Source organism: Tursiops truncatus, chromosome 6 (genome assembly GCF_011762595.2).
Source record: "Tursiops truncatus isolate mTurTru1 chromosome 6, mTurTru1.mat.Y, whole genome shotgun sequence".
Classification (NCBI taxonomy): domain Eukaryota; kingdom Metazoa; phylum Chordata; class Mammalia; order Artiodactyla; family Delphinidae; genus Tursiops; species Tursiops truncatus.
The window spans coordinates 85,148,075-85,168,583 of record NC_047039.1 but is presented as its reverse complement, the minus strand read 5'-3'; the positions used below and the strand labels follow the sequence as shown (position 1 = coordinate 85,168,583).

The following is a 20,509-nucleotide window of genomic DNA, read 5'->3' as shown; positions in this document are numbered from 1 at the left end:
AGGCTGTGCCATTTCAGAGGACCATCAGACCAAGACATCAGCTGGATGGACTGACTCCCAGGGCAAGACTCTGAGGGTGCAGGGCTCTTCAGCTTCAGAACCTAACTCCACCTGGGCACATACAGGGGAACATACTTTTGGAGACTAACAAGCACTAACATAAATCTATTGATTCTAGTGTGAAAATGTCTAACAGAAAGCATGATAAATTTGAAGACATACATTTCTGGACTTGCATCCTGGCTCTACCAATTAACAACTGAGTGACTTAACTGCTCTTAAGTCTGAATTTCTTCATCCATGAATGGATATGATAAAACCTGCCTTGTCATTTTGTTCTGAGAATAAGAGATCATTTATGGAGAGACCAAGTAAAAAACCTGACATAGTAAATAATAGAAATATTAATACTTCCTCTCCTTCCATCAGGAGAACTTCCTGGGGTTCACAGATATCTTCAGGTATCTTTCTGCAGCTTTATTTAGAAGGAAACCTTCCCAGAAATTCTCCAGTAGATTTCCTCATATTCATTGGTCAAAATTACATCATCTGTCCATGTCTAAAGCCAATCAGTGGTGAGGGGAATGAGATCACCATGACAGATTAGCCAGTCATGACTCATCCTCCAGAACTTATTAGCTGCTCCAGGGGCAGCTTCCCTTGAAATACATGGCCCCGTAGAGAATGGGGTTCTCTAAACGAAATGAAACGAAAGCAGGGTTCCCTTAGGAAGGAGACAGGAGAATGAATGCTAAATAGGCAACCAACCACCTCTTCTACACTCTCTCCCACCCCACCCACTTCTAGTCATCATTACAATGAGGTATTTGGATTTAATCACATGCAAGAGCCCTCCCACCTTTGATACAGTGATTACAGTCTTTCCTTTACATCATCCTGAGATTAGAATATTTAATATATTGACAGTATAGCATAATGGTTGAAAGCATGGGCTTTGGAAACAGTTCTAGGTTTGAACGCCACCACCCGTGTGATACAAGACATGTTACTTGTCCATTCTGAGCCTCAGCTTCTGCAAATTGGGGTGATAATGTCTACTTCATAGGATTGTGGTGAAAATTAAGGCAGATAATTAATGTTTATAAAATACTCAGCCTATATCCAAATATGATAACCATGAAGTAGCTCATATCCTTAAGGATGATGAGGTTTCAACTGTTCCAGGGCTGTATGGATTTATCAGTAATTTCAAACAAAACCAAATTAAGTGTGGACAAAAAAGAAGGCAGATTTTGAAAAACAAACAAATAATCAGCAAAAGCCACAAACTGTTCAGATGATATGTGCAAAACACACCACATATTTTTTCAACCATGGTTTTTAACGGGACAATTCAGGGGAGAGGCATTTGGGAAATTCTGGTTGTAGTGAGCTGGAAGCAACTGGATAAGAGGCTGATATCAGGATCAAGTTATGGTTGTTAAGACAACCCTGGCCCCATTTTCCAGGTCAGCTGAATTTGGAAGGGGGCAAGAGGTAGGAATGAGGAGAATGGAAGAGAGGTGTACCCTTAATTGGAACTTCAGAGACAAAAATAAAAATTATGATAACATTCATGTGTGTGTAGAGCTGGTGCCACCCCCAGCTTCAGGGAATGTTAAGAACATGTATGGAGCACTTCTCAGCAATGGTGGCCTGCACTACTGCATATTCTGGTCTGTGCAGTAACAATCTGCTTTGCAATGTTGCTCACCTGTGTGCATTTAAACGGAGTGCATATCCTTGTGCACTGACCGGCATGTTTGTCTTGAACAACCTAAGACAGAATTTCAGGATGTCACCCTCACAGAACCTAAAGATACAATGTAATTAAATGAAACCCATCTTCAGCTCATTGGCTGAGCTTAGTCTCCTCTGTGAAGGCCCTGTGCCTGCTGGATTTTCTATCATTCAGTCCATGAGTCTCTACCTGCTGTTTGGGTGGGGGGTTTAGCTTTCTCCCAGAAAAGGTCAGAAGAAGGAAGCATGCTTGTCAGTACTTTGCTTGCCATCCCTTTTGCCTCAAATGTCATACGTTGCTGGGCTATTAGTGTGAAGAAAGTAGGACTCGATTTGAAATCAGAGAAGCCATATTTGAAGCCTGCCTCTACCATCCACATGACTTGGGAAAAATCACTAACCCACCTCAGTCTCAGCTTCTTCATCTCTTCAGTAAGTTCTTGTGAAGAGTTAATAAAATGGTAGTTTAATGAACACATCCCTCCTCCTTCGTTCTCCCCAGGGGGAGGGGTGCAGAGCACAGCACAGCAGAAGCAGGTATGTTCTGGAGGGTACCTCTCCCAACAGGTGCTCTTGAGAAAGACACTCCTCTGACCTCCCATTTTCCAGGTACAGTCCTAGTCCATGCATGTTGTCACAAAGCAATTAAACAATTTCACTCTGAAAAAAATATCCTCATTTGCCTAATGAATAATACATGGTCACCTAGTAACATGACATGAAAGATGCTTTTTTCCACCTGTTTCTCACAGTTGGACATTAATACTTGGTCCCCTGTCAGAACCTTGATCTATTCACCTCCCATCTCTTGGCAACACCAGAGCTGTCTAGCTGCAATCTCTCTAGAGGATAAACTCATTTTTTTAAATTTTAGGGCTTTATCTGCTCCCAGAGTCACCTAGGATATTGCAGGTCCAATTCTGCAGGCCAGACTCCAGCAATTTTCAGAGAGGAATTTTAAACTGACCTCAGATGTTTCTTCACGATCCTCCTAGCATAGCTGTGCCTCTTCCCACAGTGGACTCGTGGATCGATTCCACAGGGGAACACATATGGCAGGCTTTAAATTGCCTTCATTTCCCTCTGACTCAGCAAAAAAATGTAATTTTTTTTTTTTGAGCCACTGACTGAATTTAAGAGTTCCAGGGCAACAGTTTTGTGAAATCTGTTATTTACAAACCAGGAGAAGGAAGGCAGCAGATCACAGCTTAGGAAACTCCCAAAATTCTTCAAGGAATTATTAAGATATGTGATGATACCTCTTTTTGAAAGTCTCCTTTAAATACCGGGTTGAATAATGTGCCTTTTAACCAACTGGGAATAGTCAAGAAGGAAGAGGAAACAGTTTGGGCAGGGAATGGATAGCATACTCATACAGTCTAAGGAGAGTTTTCAAGAAACTCTTGGCAGAGGTATGGTTTAAGGAAACCAACAGAAATAGTGCAATCTCTCAGGGCAGGTAAAGTGAAGGAGCCATTACCACACCTTAGCTCAAAGGGAAAAATGGAGAAAGCCACTCCTAGAACCAGTACCCAGGGAGGCACAGGAGAGGGCATTCTAATAGGAGCTGCAGCCTTTGATTAGGGACATAGCCATGCCACAGTGACCTGGCTGAGAGCCAGGAAGTAAATACCTGACCTTAGTCTCCTCTGGCCCTCCAATCTTCCACCACTGCCTTAAGCAAAGGAAGCCTGTCAATGGGGTCCATACAGGACCTCCCTAGGGCACAAAGCAGGATGGGAAGAGGTGAAAAGTGGATCCGGAAGGGCAAAAGAATGTCCAGAACAGCCCCTCATGGCAGATGAAGGTGGGGATGGGGCCAGCTGAAGGAAAGCACTGGCAGCCTGACCATCTATGAATGTGCAGCTTCTACAACTGCAGAGGTCCAACCGGCAGGGAGGGAGATCATGCCTTGCACTGATCAGGAAGAAGGGAGAAGCACAACCAGGCCACTGGAATGACCTTGGTCTTGGGAGTCACCCTTGCTCCATCATTACTGTGAGGAGGCAGTTTTATGTCCTCGGGAAAGTTACTGAATCTCTGTGAGCCTCAGTTGAGTCCATATCTTCCTGGGTTTTTACAAGGTTTTCTGCCTCTGAATCCATGGGTCTCCTTGTGTTGTCACTGCGTATTTAGGGAAACAAATACATACTAAGCAAGAAGTGGAACACCATACTGGAGAGAGCTCTATTTCAGGAATCCAGAGACCTCGATTACATAGGGTAGGGAAAAGGAAAAGGAAATGTTGAAATAGTCTAAAAATAAATCACTAATCTTTTCAGTGTTCTTTTATTACTAAGGAAAGTGCACATTAAGAAACTGCCCCATTCCACCCATGACCTCACCTTCAACTTGACCCTCACCCCATCCCTGAACTTACTCAGTCCTTGATCTCACCCCATTCCTGGCACCTAACCCCAACCTGACCTTTAATTAATTCTTAATCTTACCCATCCTTGGCATTCCCCATTCCTGAACTCCATCCAGTAAGGGATGAGGCCATGGAACAGGGGTGGAGTGAAGATGTCTGTGAAGCTCATTATTAGGTCATTTTTTTAAGCTGAAGTGTAAATGGTCTGTTTTTAGGACCACGGTAGAGATACAAATGCAAAAACAACCACGGTGTCAAAATACCCACATGTAAAAGGTACATCAAAACATCATGAACACAAATTACTTAACCTCTCTGAGTTTCCTCCTATGCAAAATGGAGAGAATATTTGATGATTCACCTTGGTGTAAGGAACAGAGATAATGTACATAAAAGTGTCTGACATGTGGCAGGTGCTGAATGAATGTTAGTTACCATATTTGTCCTGACTCTGCCATGAACCAACTGAGTGACCTTCAGCACATCACTTAAGTTCTCTGAAGCCTGTTTCCTGCCCTTAAGATTGAGCCGAGCATCATGTCCAGCTTAAGAGAATGCTGTGGTTCTCAAGCAGGTGCGTTTAGAGGGATCCCAACCTAACCAGCTGAAGATCTGGATCCTGGGACACAGAGGAAGAAAATGAACTGACTGGCCTCCAGTGTAAGCTCTCCATCCCTGACCACTGCCCCAGAGCACCAAAACGTGCATCTAGTGTGAAACCTATTAACATCTATTCACTGAGAAAATGGAACTTTCTCACAGCAGACCCATTCTTCCCTCTGTTAATTTTTTGTGGGAAGGAGTAATGGGTTAGTCAACTATACACTGAATTCTGAAGAGATCACACAGTCCCATCAAGAAGCTTCAATGCCTGTTAATTTTCTTTGCAGTTTATTTTTAAAGACCCAAACGGAATGGTATGCGAGTGGGGGAGGGGGGAGTCTTAATGCAGTCCTTTTTTGCTCTTGACAACTAGGTCACATCTCAACAGCCTCCTGTACCTCTCTCATCCCTACTCCTTCCTTTTTCAATTTAAAATGTCACTGTCTGCTCTTCAACCTGATGAAAGTTATGGCGAGGCAGGGAGAGTTAATGACTGTAGATTGCTTTAAATTGAAAACCTGAGTAAGTCAAGAACCACCTTGACAGCTGAGTGCTTCCCTTGGACAAGCCTAAGTAATTAAGTTTAGTATTTAAGCCAAGCATAAGGTCAGATGGAACCTATCCAGGTAGCGCTTTCTGGAAACCTGAAGAAACACAAAGCTGTACCTATGTCCTTTTATGATGTGGAGTGGAATTGTGCATGAAGAAAGGGAGCCCAGTCTCAGAAAGGCCTCACCTTCTCTTACTCTGCTACCAGGACAAATGCACTCACTCATTCAGTCATTCATTCATTCATCTGTCAGCAAACATGTCTTGAATCCCTGTGTGCCAGCTCCAAGTCAGGTGCAGCTAATGCAGAGATGAATACAGAGCTCACAGGCAGGTAGAGACAGACTTGTGAAGAAAGCCCCTGGACCAGTGGTCCTTTCTGTCACCAGAGACCGGTTTCGTGGAAGACAGTTTTTCCACGGACTGGGGTGAGGGGGATGGTTCTGGCAATAATGTGAGCAATGGGGAGCGATGGGGAGCGGCAGATGAAGCTTCGCTGGCTCGCCTGCCGCTCACCACCTGCTATGCATCCTGGTTCCTAACAGGGCGCAGACCAGTACCAGTACCAGTCTGTGGCCTGGGGGTTGGGGACCCCTGCCCTAGACCACACCCCACAGGGGCAGCAGTAGAAGAAGAAGCAAGGTGGAACAGTGACACAGGCAAGCCCATGGTTCACTCACAGAAGAGCAAGTAGGAGTCAGAGAAGGCTTTCTGGAAGAGGAAAGCCCCTGTAGAGTGAAGAGCCCTCTGGTCAGAGCATGAGCAAGACACCAAGGCATGAAATTAAAAGCAATGCAATTTGGCCCCACCCTCCAGAGACACCGCACCAAACCACGCTGGATGCACAGGACTCCACGTGCTTTTAGTGGTGCCTTCCTCAGGGATTCTAAAATTACAGGTGGCCACCTTCCCTGGCCCACTTGTTATGCAGCCACAGCTAGACCCAGGAATAAGTTATAGGTCTTTGACTTTTCCTGTGTTCTACCTTGGAGCCCACCATTATCTCCACGAGGGCAGGGACATCCTTTCTAGTATGGAAGGCAGTCTGGAATAATGGAAAGAATTTCAGTTCTGGAAGTGGACATCCTAGGGTTTGACTCCTGGCTCCATCACTGTGTCTGTGCAAGCCGTGAAACTTCTAAAACTTCACATCCTCACCCCAAAACTGGGGATAATAATAGTCTGCTTGTAAGTAATAAAATGTATTTAATGAGATAGTTTATGGAGAATACCTAGCTTAGCAAATGTTCCCCCCTCCTTCCCTGAGTATAGAGCTATGCACATAGAAGAAAAAATATTTGATAAATAATAAACACATGCAAAAAATTACTCCTGGACCCATCTCCAAAAAATCAGAAACACCTTATAATTCCAACATAAATGTTCTTTTATATTATATTACTTACATGTTCTAGAACTGAAGACTTTTGGGGGGAGGACTTGTGAAATACATGATTCTGGAATTTTCTGTTTTGCAATGTGCTAGATTAGCCAGCATTTACAGTATCACGTTATTCCTTTTGTCCAACTCAGCTTCTAGGTTGAGTGGGAAAACAGGAAGGTGGCTTATACAAACCATTAGCCTGAACTTAAAACAGATCTTTAAAGAAACAACAGTAACTACTTTCTTTAAATGTGGTCAATGGTATTTCAAAGTCCGGTGGCTGGGTGCACAAGCTGGAGACCTACAATTCTCTAGTCTTGTTTTCTCATCACCCCATATCATCACAAAGCTAGGGCTGCTTCTCTGTTGCTCTCTGGTTACTATAAATGACAAAAGTTTTAATTCTGATACAGTGAAAACTAATTCTAGCAAGTGTCCTGCTTTACCCATGCTAATGAGCAATTAAACAGATAACATGGAATAAGGGTCTCCTCTTTTATATACCAGAGATGCTTGAGCATCCGTTATACCCATGATCGCATACTGTTAACAGTCCTTATTTTTCCCCTGGTTGAATTCAATGAACTCGTGAATATTTATGAAATATTATTTACTATGCAACTAAAAGGTGTGAACAGTGCTCAGACTGATTAGGACTATTGTGAGAGACAGTCTTCCTTCCACTTTTTTAGATTTCCATACACTGAAATCTGTGGGGGAATCACATGAAACGGGACTCCTCCCTAATTATTCCCAGTGCTAAACAATTAACTCTCCAGGCTCTGAAGATTCCAGCTTGAAAAAAAAAAAAAAAAGGAAGGAAATGTGTGAAGATCATCACCTAGTGGCTATAATGTGAAGTGTCACAAAATATCAGAAAACCATCTTTTTTATATCTCACAGATGGTATTAACCAAGTCTAAGAATATGAGAAATTGCCCCGACATTTCCTCCGAAGACACTTCCTCCCACGTGGCTGTGGGAGTTGGATAAGAAGCCAGTATCGTCAGGGGGTGCAGGGCGGGGAGCCCAGGAGCCCTTACACACACCATGTGAGCCCTTCATCACACAGTAGAGGTGGCTTCCTGCAACATCCAAGCACAGGGCTGGTCAGCCTGGGAAGCCAGTGCAGTCACATTTGGAGTCTCACCTTTGCTTCCTCCGTCTGTCCTTCTGTCCAGTAAGACACCGGGCCTAGTGTTATGGGTCTAATTGTACCCCCCAAAAAGATAGGTTTAAGTCCTAAGGAGCTAACCCCTTGATACCTCAGAATAGGGCCCGGTTTGAAAATAGGGTCATCAAAGATGAGATTAAACAGTCACACTGTAGTAGAGAGAGTCCCTAATCTAATGACTGCTGTCCCTATAGGAAGACAACTAGCATGCAAAGACAGACACACAGGGAGAACACCATGTGACCACGAAGGCAGAGGGTGGATTTATGCAGCTTCAAGCCAAGGAATACCAAAGATTGCTGGCAAACTATCAGAAACTAAGAATAAGCAAGGAAGGATTCCTCTACAGGTTTCAGAGGGAACATGGCCCTGCCAACATCCTAATTTCAAATTTCTAGTTTCCAGAACTGGGAGACAATAAATTTCTGTTGAAAGCACCATCCAATTTCTGCTACTTGTCATGGCAGCCCTAGCAAATGAATACACCTCACCTTTCACCTCTAGTGCCTCTTTCATCCTAGCTCAGGCTCTCATATTCCAGATAAACATGCATAGTTGTCATTGTTTGCTGGCCGCTCTCCCAACTGCCAGGCACTTACCCTGTTCAGCTCACCCTTAACAATGCCAGATTGATCTTTTTAGAATAAAATTCTGATTTGGTCACTCATCTGTGCTTTCCCTGTCATATGGAAACCAAGTGTCTTCAGCCAAACATTCAAAACTCCCCTTGATCTATTTCCTTCCAGCTAACCTCATATTTTGCTCAAGTATTTCAGCCGCATTAAACTAGTTGCTGGTATCTATGCCTACTCCCTTTCCTACTTCTATGATTATGGTATTTGTCACCCTTGTCTTCATCAGGATCAAACAATACTTCTTGGGAAAAAAAATCTTCCTCCATTTGTCCCCAGCAATAATTCTAGGAAGTTCTCAACAAGTTCTCAGTTCTCTGAATTCTTATAGCTCTTTGCCCTTACCTCTCTGATGACATCTTTCTTTTTCCATCTTGTGCTGTAATTAATCACAATCTCTAATGCCTCAGTTCACTCAGCAGTAGGTAAGCTTTCTGAGTAGGGACCATCTCTGAATGCCCTCAATGCTTTATATGTCAAAACATAATTGGATAAATGATGCCCTGTAAAGGAATGATTGAATAAATGTTGCCCTTTCTTCAGTGTCTAAGGCACGGTCAGATCATCTCTTCACTTCATCTAATACCATGCTCTCCCTTGACCTCCCTGTTCTGGCCACACTGGCCTTTAAGTTTGTCCTACTTGATATGCTCTTCCTGCCCCAGTGCCTCTGCACGTGGAAGTCCTTCTTCCTGGAACACGCATCCCTGCCTAAACATCCAGTTAACTTCTCCCTGAGATTTCAGCTCAATCATCACTTCCCCAATTAAAGTTCTGTTAATCTTTCTGACTAGATTAAGATTAAATTCCTATTGTGTTACTTCTCATCTCTGACACTCACCACAGGTGCCCCTGTACATTTATGGGCATGATAATTTGGTTCATGTGCATCTTCCCTACAAACAGTAAGCTCCATGAGGACAGAGACAGCTGGGAAAGTATCTGCCTTAGGTCACTACCATATGCCTCTCATATTGCAGATGCTCAATAGATATTTGTGTAGAAAACAAATAAGTACTTAAGTATATTTGCATGTGTATATATACAAACAATCTACTAGAATTAGAATTTTCTAGACAAGTCTCCAATAGGCAATAATTGTTATATCTACCATATTTGTACCTACTATGTGCTACGCACTGAGTCTAATACTTTACGCATTTTATCTCATTTAATTCTGAAAACGATGCTATAAGTTAGCAATTGTATCCTTGTTTTACACATGAGCAAACAGTGGCTCAGATAAGTAACTCTGCCCAAGATCACGGAGTTGTTAAATAGCAAAACTATGATTGAAAAACCATATATTCCAAAGCTCATATTAAACACCATCCCAGAATTACAAAAGAAAATCAAGCATATTACTCTTGATTCTTTTGAATATACATGATAAACATAAAAGACTGAGCAAATAGTGATAACAACCTTAAAGCCATACCACTTACTAAACTGTAGACTTCTCAAGGGACTGTGTCTTGTTCACCACAGAAAATTCCATTACCTGGCAGAGGGCCTGGCACACAGTAGGTGCTCAATATATATGTGTTAAATGGATTGTTTTATTATTGAAGTGGAGTTGACTTATAACATTAGTCTCAGATGTACAATATAGGGATTCAGTATTTTTATAGATCATACTCTGTATAAAGATATTATAAAATATTGCCCATATTTTCCCTGTGCTGTACATTACATCCTTAAATCTTACTCATTTTATACCTAGTAGTACCTCTAAATACCCTTATCTTCCCTTGACCCTCCCCCCACCTCTCTCCTCAATGGGAGCCAACTAGTTTGTTCTCTGTATCTGTGAGTCGGTTTCTGTATTATAATATTCATTCATTTTATTTTTTAGATTCCACATATAAGTGAAAACTGTATTTGTCTTTCTCACTCTGACTTATTTCGCTTAGCATAATACCCTTTAGGTCCATCCATGTTGTTGAAATATTTGTTAAATGGATTTAAACTTCAAACAAGGTTTGTCACATCCAAGGAAGATAAAACACATAGAGCCAGAGTCAAATTTCTGCTTTGGAGAAAGCAAATAAAGGAGTAGGAAAGGGAAAAGTAAGGAGACAAGGTGTAAAATCTCTTGAGCCCCTAATGTGCGCTGGTGTGCTCTTTTAGTTGTGTTGTTGTTTTTTTTTAAGTTTTAGATGTTATCCCACTTAAACCTATAATAACATTATATGACACCATTATAGTATTTCTGAGTTGCAGGTGAGAACTCTGATGCTCATGAATGCTTTTAAACTCACGGCAATGTGGTTCCACAGTCTACACAGGGGCTACCTCAGTACAAACAGATGTTAAAGATGGTGCCCAGCAAATCACAGAAAGGTGAGGGCTTCCAACTGTAAAGCTCCCAGAGTGTGTGAATTACTCAGAAACTTGTTCTGCTGAATAACTTGGAAGATGAAGCTTTATATGAGCCTCAATTCTCATTACTTCTGTTTCTATTTTATTTTCCAGTGTCAGTTGTATTTGCATGTAACCCCTCACAGTCCTTTTCCTGAAAACTCTTGAGGAAAAAAAAAAATGGCTTACTGAAATGGAAGTGGTGTCAGGATCCTGATTTCTTCCAAAACAATCAGCCAGTCCTTTTAATGTGCTTCCTGCAGTGAATGTCCAGCAATCCAAATCCCCCCACAGTGATAAATGGAAAGAGTGACAAATAGTGTTTTCCATGGAAATGACTAAGAATAATGGCTGGAGAAAACTGAAACAATGGCATTGAGTCCCATAATAATGCTGAACTACAAAGTTTATAAAATGTGGAACAATGGGGAACTCGACTTCACACTGACTAAAATTTCAGATCCAGCATCACATTACCTCCTCTACAAGGCAGGAGTAAAGCAATTCTGATTGTGCACCGTTTTATTTCAAAGAAGTGGTACCATCTTCCTGGTAATGTCTGTTTCACCATTAAATTAGCTAACTCTTGGGATGATATTTCTCCTTCTACATAATATTTCTATATGCAATCCCTCATCTCACTCTTAGAATATATAAAGCAGGTGATTATTATCACCACTTTACAGATGAGGACACTGAGGCTGGGACAGTAACAGCTCCTCTAAGAGCTCACAGCTCATGGGGCAGAGCAGGGACTGGAACCTGGTCTATTTAATTCCTATGCTCTCACCACTGTCCCTCGCTACCTCCTAATACCACACCGTATAGAGGAAGACACTTACTTAAGAGTTTCCACACTGATGACTCCTTCCTAAAGGACAACCATCAAGGCATTACTCAGGAGAAAACCAAGAGGACTCCATAAGAGTACGAGTGAGGTCCGTCACTGCATTCCTCAAGCCTGCGATGGAAAATCTGCCATCAGCCCTCAAAGAACAGTGCCCTGGAGGAGCTGAAGTTAATGCTGGCTAAGGGCTTAGAGCAGCGATTGGCATATTGTACACGGTACACAAGGAGTGTTCATTAAATGAATGCACATACACTTAAGTGCCCAGGCTGCCAAGTATTCTTTCTTTAAGCCTTCATCTCCACCAGCAGGGTAAATAGTAATAAAATTAGTAATAATAACAACAATAATAATGATTTATCATATTGGCTAGTAACAGTTTAATCCTCATACAACTGTTTAAAATATATTATTAGCCCTATTTTACAGATGGGGAAAACTGACATTAAGCAAATTCTCCAAGCTGTTTACTGCTATTAAGTGGACAGTTAAGATTTGATTGCCCTATTGTTACAGAACGCAAGTCCGTGTGCCCCATGCGCAGTGAGGCCAAACAATCCCAAAACACTGGAATTTGGAACAGAGAAAGGTTGATTACAGGGCCATGCAAGGAGACGGATGGCTCATACCTTGAAAACACCGAACTCCCAGAAAGCTTTCAGCAAAGCCCTTTTATAGGAAAGGTGAGGGAGGGGCGTGGTTAGTTGATGCAGACTTCTTGGTGTCAGATCCGTTGTTCTTGAGGTCATGATGTTCCCGTAAACCTCACCAAAACAAAGGTTATTCTCTGTTCTGACAAGAAAGGGAAGGGTAGGCATTTAGTTCTGTCTCCATGCCTCCTTGCGGCTTTTAACACTTAACAAATTCTGTAAGCAAAGCAACATCATTACCCCTCATTTTACAAGGTCCCAAGGCTCGACTTTCGCCCTCTGAGGCCCAGGCCCTGGCTAAGAGGAAGGGGTCCCTGCAGGGGCCGGTTACCCTGCCGGGGAGCGTTAGTCCAGCACTCAGTCTGGGTCCTCCCGCCAGTGCCCAGCCCGACTGAAGAGGCAGAGCTCAGCTGGCAGCATCCTCAGGGCCAGGTCCCCAGATCCTGCGCAGCCGTCATCACTGAGGGAGCCAAGCGCCCTGGACCAAGCCGGCCCTCAGGCTCCTCAGACCCCCCAGACGAGGGCCGGGTCCCACGGACGGTGACCCACGGTGACTGCCGCCGCCACTAGGTGGCGGAGGTGGGGATGGGGCAGAGGTTCGCTGCTGCCTCAAGGCCTGGGCCCGGCCAGTAGGGGGCCATGGCGAGGGCTCTGGAGCTCTGCAGGACACAGCCCTCAGCTTGTCCGCGGGGCCCCCGGCTCACCCACCAGCTCGAGGCCAGAGGGCCTGGAAGGGAGGGCCCCTGAGAGAAGACCGCGATTCGCCTCTCACCGCACTCTCTACCATGGGGACCACAGCGCGGCTGACTGTCTGCAAAGCAAGACCTCTAATCGCCAAAAGCTAACGGTCTCGCGGTCTCGAGGTCTCGCGGTCTCGAGGTCTCGCGCTAACCATCTCGGTCTCGCGCTAACAGCCGCCGCCCCGCCCCTATTATACTATTCTAAATTCTTTCCACCCTACCATGCTTCTTTAAGACCTAGTTAATTCAGTCAGGAATTAACTGTGTAGATCTAATGGTAAGGTATTCCATGGCTTTGTTGTGCCAGTTTCAGCATGGTTACCTATAGGCTGATATTTTGGCTGAACTAAAGCACAGAAAAGGTGGCCACCTTTTTTTAAATGAGAGAGGGTTTGGCCCCTTCAGTTTGATTTAGTGTCCTGGGAGTCCCCCAAGTCCCTCAGAGCTGCATTGTTCTTGAACCAAATGTATTTCGTATGCATTTGGAGTAACTGATGTCTTCCTGAAGGAAGAAGGAATATGGGAGGCAGGGGTGAGATTCATCTTCAACAAAAAAGGACAAATCCACTTCAAGCAACGAGGGAAAGACTGAGACAGCCTAGGGACCACTTTTACTCTGAAAATATGGCAGAGGCTTCTCAGGACACATTACAGCCATTCCCCAAATTGGTCTGCAGGACAGCCGCCAGGCACTAGCCCAACAAAGATAAAGACTGGGTATGAGAGGATGGATTTGAAGTATTGTAATAGGGTGACAGAGGCTATGGTCTTGGGACCTGTATCTTCTTGAAAAGGGCCCTGAATTCAGCATTGTGTATATTCCTCAAGAATGTGTTACTGCCTGTAGATGATCCATGTGAGAAATTTTGTGTAATATCTGGGTGGTCTCTTACAAAGACCCTGAACCCCATGTTCTGAAAAAGGTCATTGGCCACTGTACCAGAAGGATATCAATCCTGGCTTTCCCTCCCAGAGAATTTAGGAAAAACAGTTGACCCTTGAACAATGCCAAGGGCTTAGGGGTGCCAACCCTCTGCTCAGTGGAAAATCCTTGTATAGTCAGCCCTGGGTATCCTTTCTCAGTATCCCCGGTTCTGTCTCAGAGGATTCAACTATCTGCTGACCTTGTAGTACTGTAGTATTTACTATTGAAAAGTATCTGCATATAAGTGGACCCACACAGTTGAAACCCATGTTGTTCAAGGGTCAGCTATTGATGTATACATGACATCAATGCTTTGATGTATTATCTCATCTAGTCCTTACACTAGGCCTGCAAATAAGCATCAAGAGCCCCTGCTTGCAGTTTACACAGTCATTCAACATATATTAAGCACATACTGCATTTCAGACACTATGCTGGGGATACCGCGGTGATTAATACAGCTGCGGCCCCGCCCCCTTGGAGTTTAATTTCCAAGGGAAGAAGGAAAAGTGACACGAGAAGGTTTTTAAAAATGGCAGGAGAGATAAGGGTTAAGGTACCGAGAGAAGGAAGAAAGCAGGTATCCCTGCCCTTAGCCTGTCCCGGGCATTCCCCCTAGCTCCCCTCTCCTACTTATCTTCCTATCTTACCCCCCACCCCCGCAAACTCCCCCTCCCACCCCCTCTTCTCCCCCTGCTCACCCACTCCCCCGCCTGGCTCCCAGAGCTGCCCATTTTCTTGCCTGGCCGTGCGAACGGGTAGGGAAGGGTGAGAGGAGACGGTGCGGGGGGGGGGGGGGGGGGGTCCCACGAGCCCGCCCCCCCTAGCCCCCCCACCCCACCTGGCGGCGTAACAGTCCTTCTCCAGCCCTGCGTGCGCCCACCGCCCCTGCTCCCTCCCCCGACCCAATGTCCAGACTGGCTCCACAATGGAAATGAGTCCAGTTACCCAGTAGAAATGTGCTGCCACTTTGACCAAGACGAAATTAAACGGCTGGGCAAGCGGTTTAAGAAGCTGGACTCGGACAGTTCGGGCGCTCTGAGCGTGGAGTTCATGTCCCTGCCGGAGCTACAGGAGAACCCATTGGCGCAGCGAGTGACAGTCGTCTTCGACACAGACGGCAATAGAGAGGTGGTGAAGAACCTAGGGGTAAGACGGGAATAAAGACATAGACCTACTAGAGAATGGACTTGAGGACACGGGGAGGAGGAAGGGTAAGCTGGGACGAAGTGAGAGAGTGGCATGGACATATATACACTACCAAACGTAAAATAGATAGCAGTGGGAAGCAGCCGCATAGCACAGGGAGATCAGCTCAGTGCTTTGTGTCCACCTAGAGGGGTGGGACAGGGAGGGTGGGAGGGAGGGAGACGCAAGAGGGAAGAGATATGGGAACATATGTATATGTATAACTGATTCACTTTGTTATAAAGCAGAAACTAACACACCATTGTAAAGCAATTATACCCCAATAAAAATGTTAAATAAATAAATAAAAATAGAGAGGTGGACTTCGGGGAATTCATCCTGGGGACCTCCCAGTTCAGTGTCAAGGGAGACAAGGAGCAGAAGCTGAGGTTTGCTTTCAGCATCTACGACATGGACAAGACGGCTACACTTCCAGCAGGGAGCCCTTCCAGGTGCTGACGATGATGGTGGGGGACAACCTGAAAGACTGGCAGTTACAGCAGCTCGTGGACAAAACCATCATTGTCCTGGGCAAGGATCACGGTGGGAAAATATCCTTCCAGGAATTCAGTGCTGCGGTCGGAAGCCTGGAGAGCCACAAGAAGTTGCTGACAATTGTGCGAGCTTTTATAAGAGCACCACCCAACAACGACTTTTTCTTTCTTCTCAAAGATCAGCTCAAGAGGCCCAGCACCCGTCCCTCTGGCCTGCTGGGAAGTATTTCTCTTTGTGAAGCAACATTTTCTAACACCAACCTCTTGCCCACCTCAGTGTTATGTATTCTCCTGGGAATGCCCTAAGTCAGGGAGAACATAATGAAGGAGCATGGGGGGGGGGGGAAGAAAAGGAAATGGCTTTTATGAACGTATTTTCTTCTTTGTTTTGATTCAGAGGCCAAACTATAAAGAGTGAAGAATAACTTTTAAAGTTCAAAAATAAGAAAATATACATCTTTTCCTTTACTTCTCATGGTTTCATATGTGGGGAAAAATTCCGAAAAGGTGTTAGGTGAACTGTTTTCATTTACTTGTGGTGTTCAGGCATCTTTTGACGGGTCGTTATCTACTTATTGTAGCAACAGGGATGAATATATTCCTCTTGGCTGAGCCTCTTTTAATCACCTCTCTCTGGGCAACAAAAACCCATCTTTCGCTTTTGAAAGCCACAGCCCACTCCCCATGGTACATCCAGAAATCCCCGAGCATGTCTTGAGGGTCAGGAATCCAGCTAGGCTCCTCCTATCTCATCGCTCCAGCTCCTGAACAGTTTCTTTTCAGAGCAGAAACTCAGGGCTCTTGTAAGAAATGCTAAGACTGGACTAAATGCCCAGTCTAACGATCAGTCTCCGGGAAGGTGGGTTTTAAGGGTTGGCTGCCCACTCCAGTGTTAAGTTCAGTTCATGGGGCTTCCGCTCAAACAGGGCAGAGAACTTCGTAGGAAGCTCTCTCACCTCCAATACTCAGCCCCGCTCCAGTTGGAGAGAATAGGCCACATTCAGAGTCATTCTTCCCACAAGCAGAGGCAGTGAAGATTCCAGCTGCAGTGGACTCTCCCTAGGATGCTGAAGCGGCGTTGCTCCTGGCACTCAAAAGATGCAGAGATGAGCAGGTACACCTCTGCAGCAGGGGTGGACGCTCTCTACACTAACAAAGCTTACTTCTTAAAATCAGACCTGGGCCTGGCAGGGAAGGCAAGAGCTCTCTCGTGGTGGGAAGCCTTTTCTCTAATGTAACAGTCAGCCCAGAGTCCCTCACACCCTAATAAACCTGCAGCCAAGGGGTGTGCTGGAGCCTGTTCATACTGGGTGAGAATCAAAGTGTGCACGTCCCTCCCCAACCCTGTGTTCAGTGATGTCATGTCGATCGCTTGAAATCAGCCATAGTGAGAGTAGTAAGTACCTCACAGAAAAAAGCAGAAAGTTTTAGTTGTTTTGCTTCTGCTTGTTTTGGAGAGCCAGTATACCAGTAAGTACACTGCTGCCTGCACCCTAGATGTTACCAGCTCTCTGTGGTCCCACTTACTACTGTCAGATCCTGGAGAACAAGCTGTCCTCAGAAGAGCTGGGACAGGACTGGTCCCAATGTCTGCCACTTTACATCAGGCCTGTTTCTCACAGTGGTCCAATCCCCGTAGAAGGTGCTTAAGGCTCTCAGAATACCAGGACAATGAGACGTACTCTCCCTACATGTACTAAGACAAGCGACAAAACCCAGGTGATTTTTCTCAGGACAAGAAAGATCTGTTTCAAGATTAATTATCCTTATATTTCGAAGAGGCTGGTAGCTAGTCTTCCCTGCCCCCATCCCCCCGCAAAAATAAAACCCAAAAGTGGGACAAGTAAATCCACAAATTGAATTACTGTCCGAGCACCCATCTACCAAGGCACCCTGCCATACTTTTTATTTAATAAATTACTTATGAACCACAAAGAATAGGTATCCAACCCCTTAACTTCCTGCGCAGTCCTAAAAAAAATGTATGAATGATCAGTAAATGCTCCCAATCCTGTAGTTATATGAGTCTTACCCCCATTTCAGGGTAACGTAGTTCAAAGACTCAGACTGGGTTTGGATGCAGTTACAACTGGGTTTTTATCACAGTCACTTCTTATTAGTTGTGCGAGCGCAAGCATGTTACTTAACCTCTTTGTGTCATTTCTCCTGATTAAAATGAAGATCCATCCCCAGGTTATTTTGAGGAATCAAGAAGATTAAACATGTAAAGTGCTAGAGCACAAAACTTTCACGCTACCCATGGCCTTCCCTTCCCCCTTTCGTCCTCTTCTACTAGATCAATATATAAGGGAGAAGGAGGCCTCTTGGTTCCTTTCCAACGCTTACTTAGTATTTAGCCACACCCACTCTCAGATTAGCTGGACATTTGTGTGATCCTAATCCAGAAAGGAAACAATGGAAATAATGTCAAGATCTTCCCCACCCCTGCATTTGCAGAGGGGATAACAGATGTCTTGACTGGAGAAAGTTTAAAAGAGTGAGACTCTCATTCTAGCCCAACCTATTTGACTTTGTGAAGGAAACCTTGCATGAGAAAAGTGAGCTTGTGTAATGCCAGGGAAGAGGATTTCTGAAAGAGAGACATTATTTGTATGCTCTGCAATGTGCACGTTAAAATATGGAAATTAAAAATTAGGACCGAGAGTTTGAAACATGTTGGATTACATGTTCAAATTTAACAAGAGGAGGAAAACTATTTCAGCTCCTAGAGTGGCTGGAATTCACAAGCTAATTGCTTGATCAGTCTACCTAATATAGTTACCCAAGTCTTTGTGGCAGTGACCTGGAACTGTGAGCCTGTTTCTAGCTTCAGCAACTAGAAAGATCTGACTGTATGAATATTTGGGAAGAGAGATCACATTTACTTCCAAATTAGAATGCTTTGATTCTTCTCTTTGTTAATTGCCAGTTGCCAACAAATCTAGTTCTGTACAGGTCCTCGGGGTAATAATAGTAGTTAATGCATATTGAACAGCTGTTCCAGGTCCTGTTACATTTGTTATATCATTTAATCATCATAACAACACTGTGGGGTGGGTGCTATCATCTCAGTTTTACAGATGATGCTATGGAGAGATCTAGAATCTTCTCCAAGTTATCCCAGCTGGTAAGTGGCAAAGTGAGGACTTGAACCAGGCTCTGTGACCCCAAATGCTGAGCTTTTTTCACCTCACTCCATTGCTTCCTATTTTTATGGTTTTTGTATTTACCTGCCTCAAATTATTCCTGATAGTCTTATTAATATAATCAAACCAAGCCTCAGGTTTTACAAAGAGGTGAATTTCTTGTCAAGGAGCAAGCAGCTTCTACCTCTTTGGTTCTATACAGTGCAAAAAATTAAAAATTAAAATTAAAAGTATTAGGCAAGGCAGTCTTACATCATCATCCACCTCCATCTCATCTTGAGAAATAAGTGACAGTATTTAGATTAAGCTGGTAACAGCAACCAATATGTTTTGAGGCTGTAGACATCAGTAACACTACGTTGTTGTGAATCATATATTAATGGATTGTGTCTGCTCTCTACCATATGTTGCAATCCCCAAACCACTAGACACTTCCTTTTTTTTTGAAACATAGGAAAAAATATGGCCTTAGCATAGTTGGTTTATTCTCTAAATCTATCTTGCTTCGGAGGAATTCTCAAGGAAAAACCTTCAGGAATTTTTTTTATTACAAATTCCATTCTTCACTTATGCTTATTGATTCTCTCTGTTAGGATTTAAAGTGGTTCGTGAGTCTGGCTACTATGTTTTATCTATTTTGCATGCCTTGAAAAGGGAGAGGCTTGGATGTTTTTTAAGACAAGGTGGCACCATGATAAAGGAGTCAGGTCGCTAGACTGAGAATCGGAACTGGACCTCTCTCCTTTCGTACTGGCTGCCCTAGCTCTTCCACTGGCTGGTGACTGTGTAAATAGTGACAAACCATGTGTCAGCTTTAAAGCACTAGCTGATTCATAGTGAAAAACCATAACACTGAAGCGACATGAGCAGCAATAAAAGCTGTGTAGATAAAGGATACAATCTGACAGCTCTTAGACTAAATCTGACACACAAATAAGTTGTTTTGTTGTTAATTTTACATGGTGTTTGTTCTCACAATGTTTTGTGTATGTGTGTGTGCATGTGGCCAACATTTTTTTTAAAAATAGGATTTTAAGTAAAAATCAAAATTAGCATAAAGGAATGCAGACCACCCCGGGATGGGAGTGGTCTTTTACTAGCTAAGGTACCTCTGCAGCATGGGGCTGAAATCAAAAGTCTCAATAAAGACAAAGCAATATGTTCCACTCTTGTTAAAAAAGCTCAAGATGGACTGAAGTGTTCATTATTTTTCAGAAATAAAGCAATTGGTCATAAAACATCCCAACAACTGCTATTTCTAATGACTGAACAACAGAAGAGTTTCCAATAATCAAAACAAATAGAGCCATATAGAATTCAAACACCTGTATAATAAAATCTAACAAAACAAGGTAACAGGAAAACTTAAAAATTGAGACACATATGTAATGTGTTAGGAAAGGCGTCAATAGCTTTTTTCAGTAAAAATCCATGCCTTTTCTGAAATGCATAATTGGGCAAATCATATAAATATATAATACATACCTGGGGCAACAGGAAAAACAAACATGAAAAAGTAGCCAGAAAATTTGAATAAATACAAATCAGAATACCTAAAACAGGAAAAAATGATTAGTTGCAAAACAGGGTTGGAGAGGATGTGAGCATCCTGTGCAATGGGGCATCTTGGGAATCACTGGGAATGGTTTTCACACTCATGAGGACCATTTCACACATCACAAGGCATCAGAACGGTTATATGATC

The 20,509-nt window shown here is 43.7% G+C and overlaps 2 protein-coding genes across 2 annotated transcripts in view; both read left to right on the top strand.

Annotated features, from left to right (window-relative positions):
* The window catches only part of GRIN3A (glutamate ionotropic receptor NMDA type subunit 3A), a 150,945-nt gene that overhangs the window by 118,168 nt on the left and 12,268 nt on the right, over positions 1-20,509 (top strand). The gene's annotated exons all lie outside the window — the stretch shown is intronic.
* Positions 14,934-15,964, top strand: PPP3R2 (protein phosphatase 3 regulatory subunit B, beta). The gene is given in 3 exon segments (XM_033859230.2): positions 14,934-15,107; positions 15,483-15,579; positions 15,582-15,964. Coding segments are annotated over 3 exon segments (654 nt in total).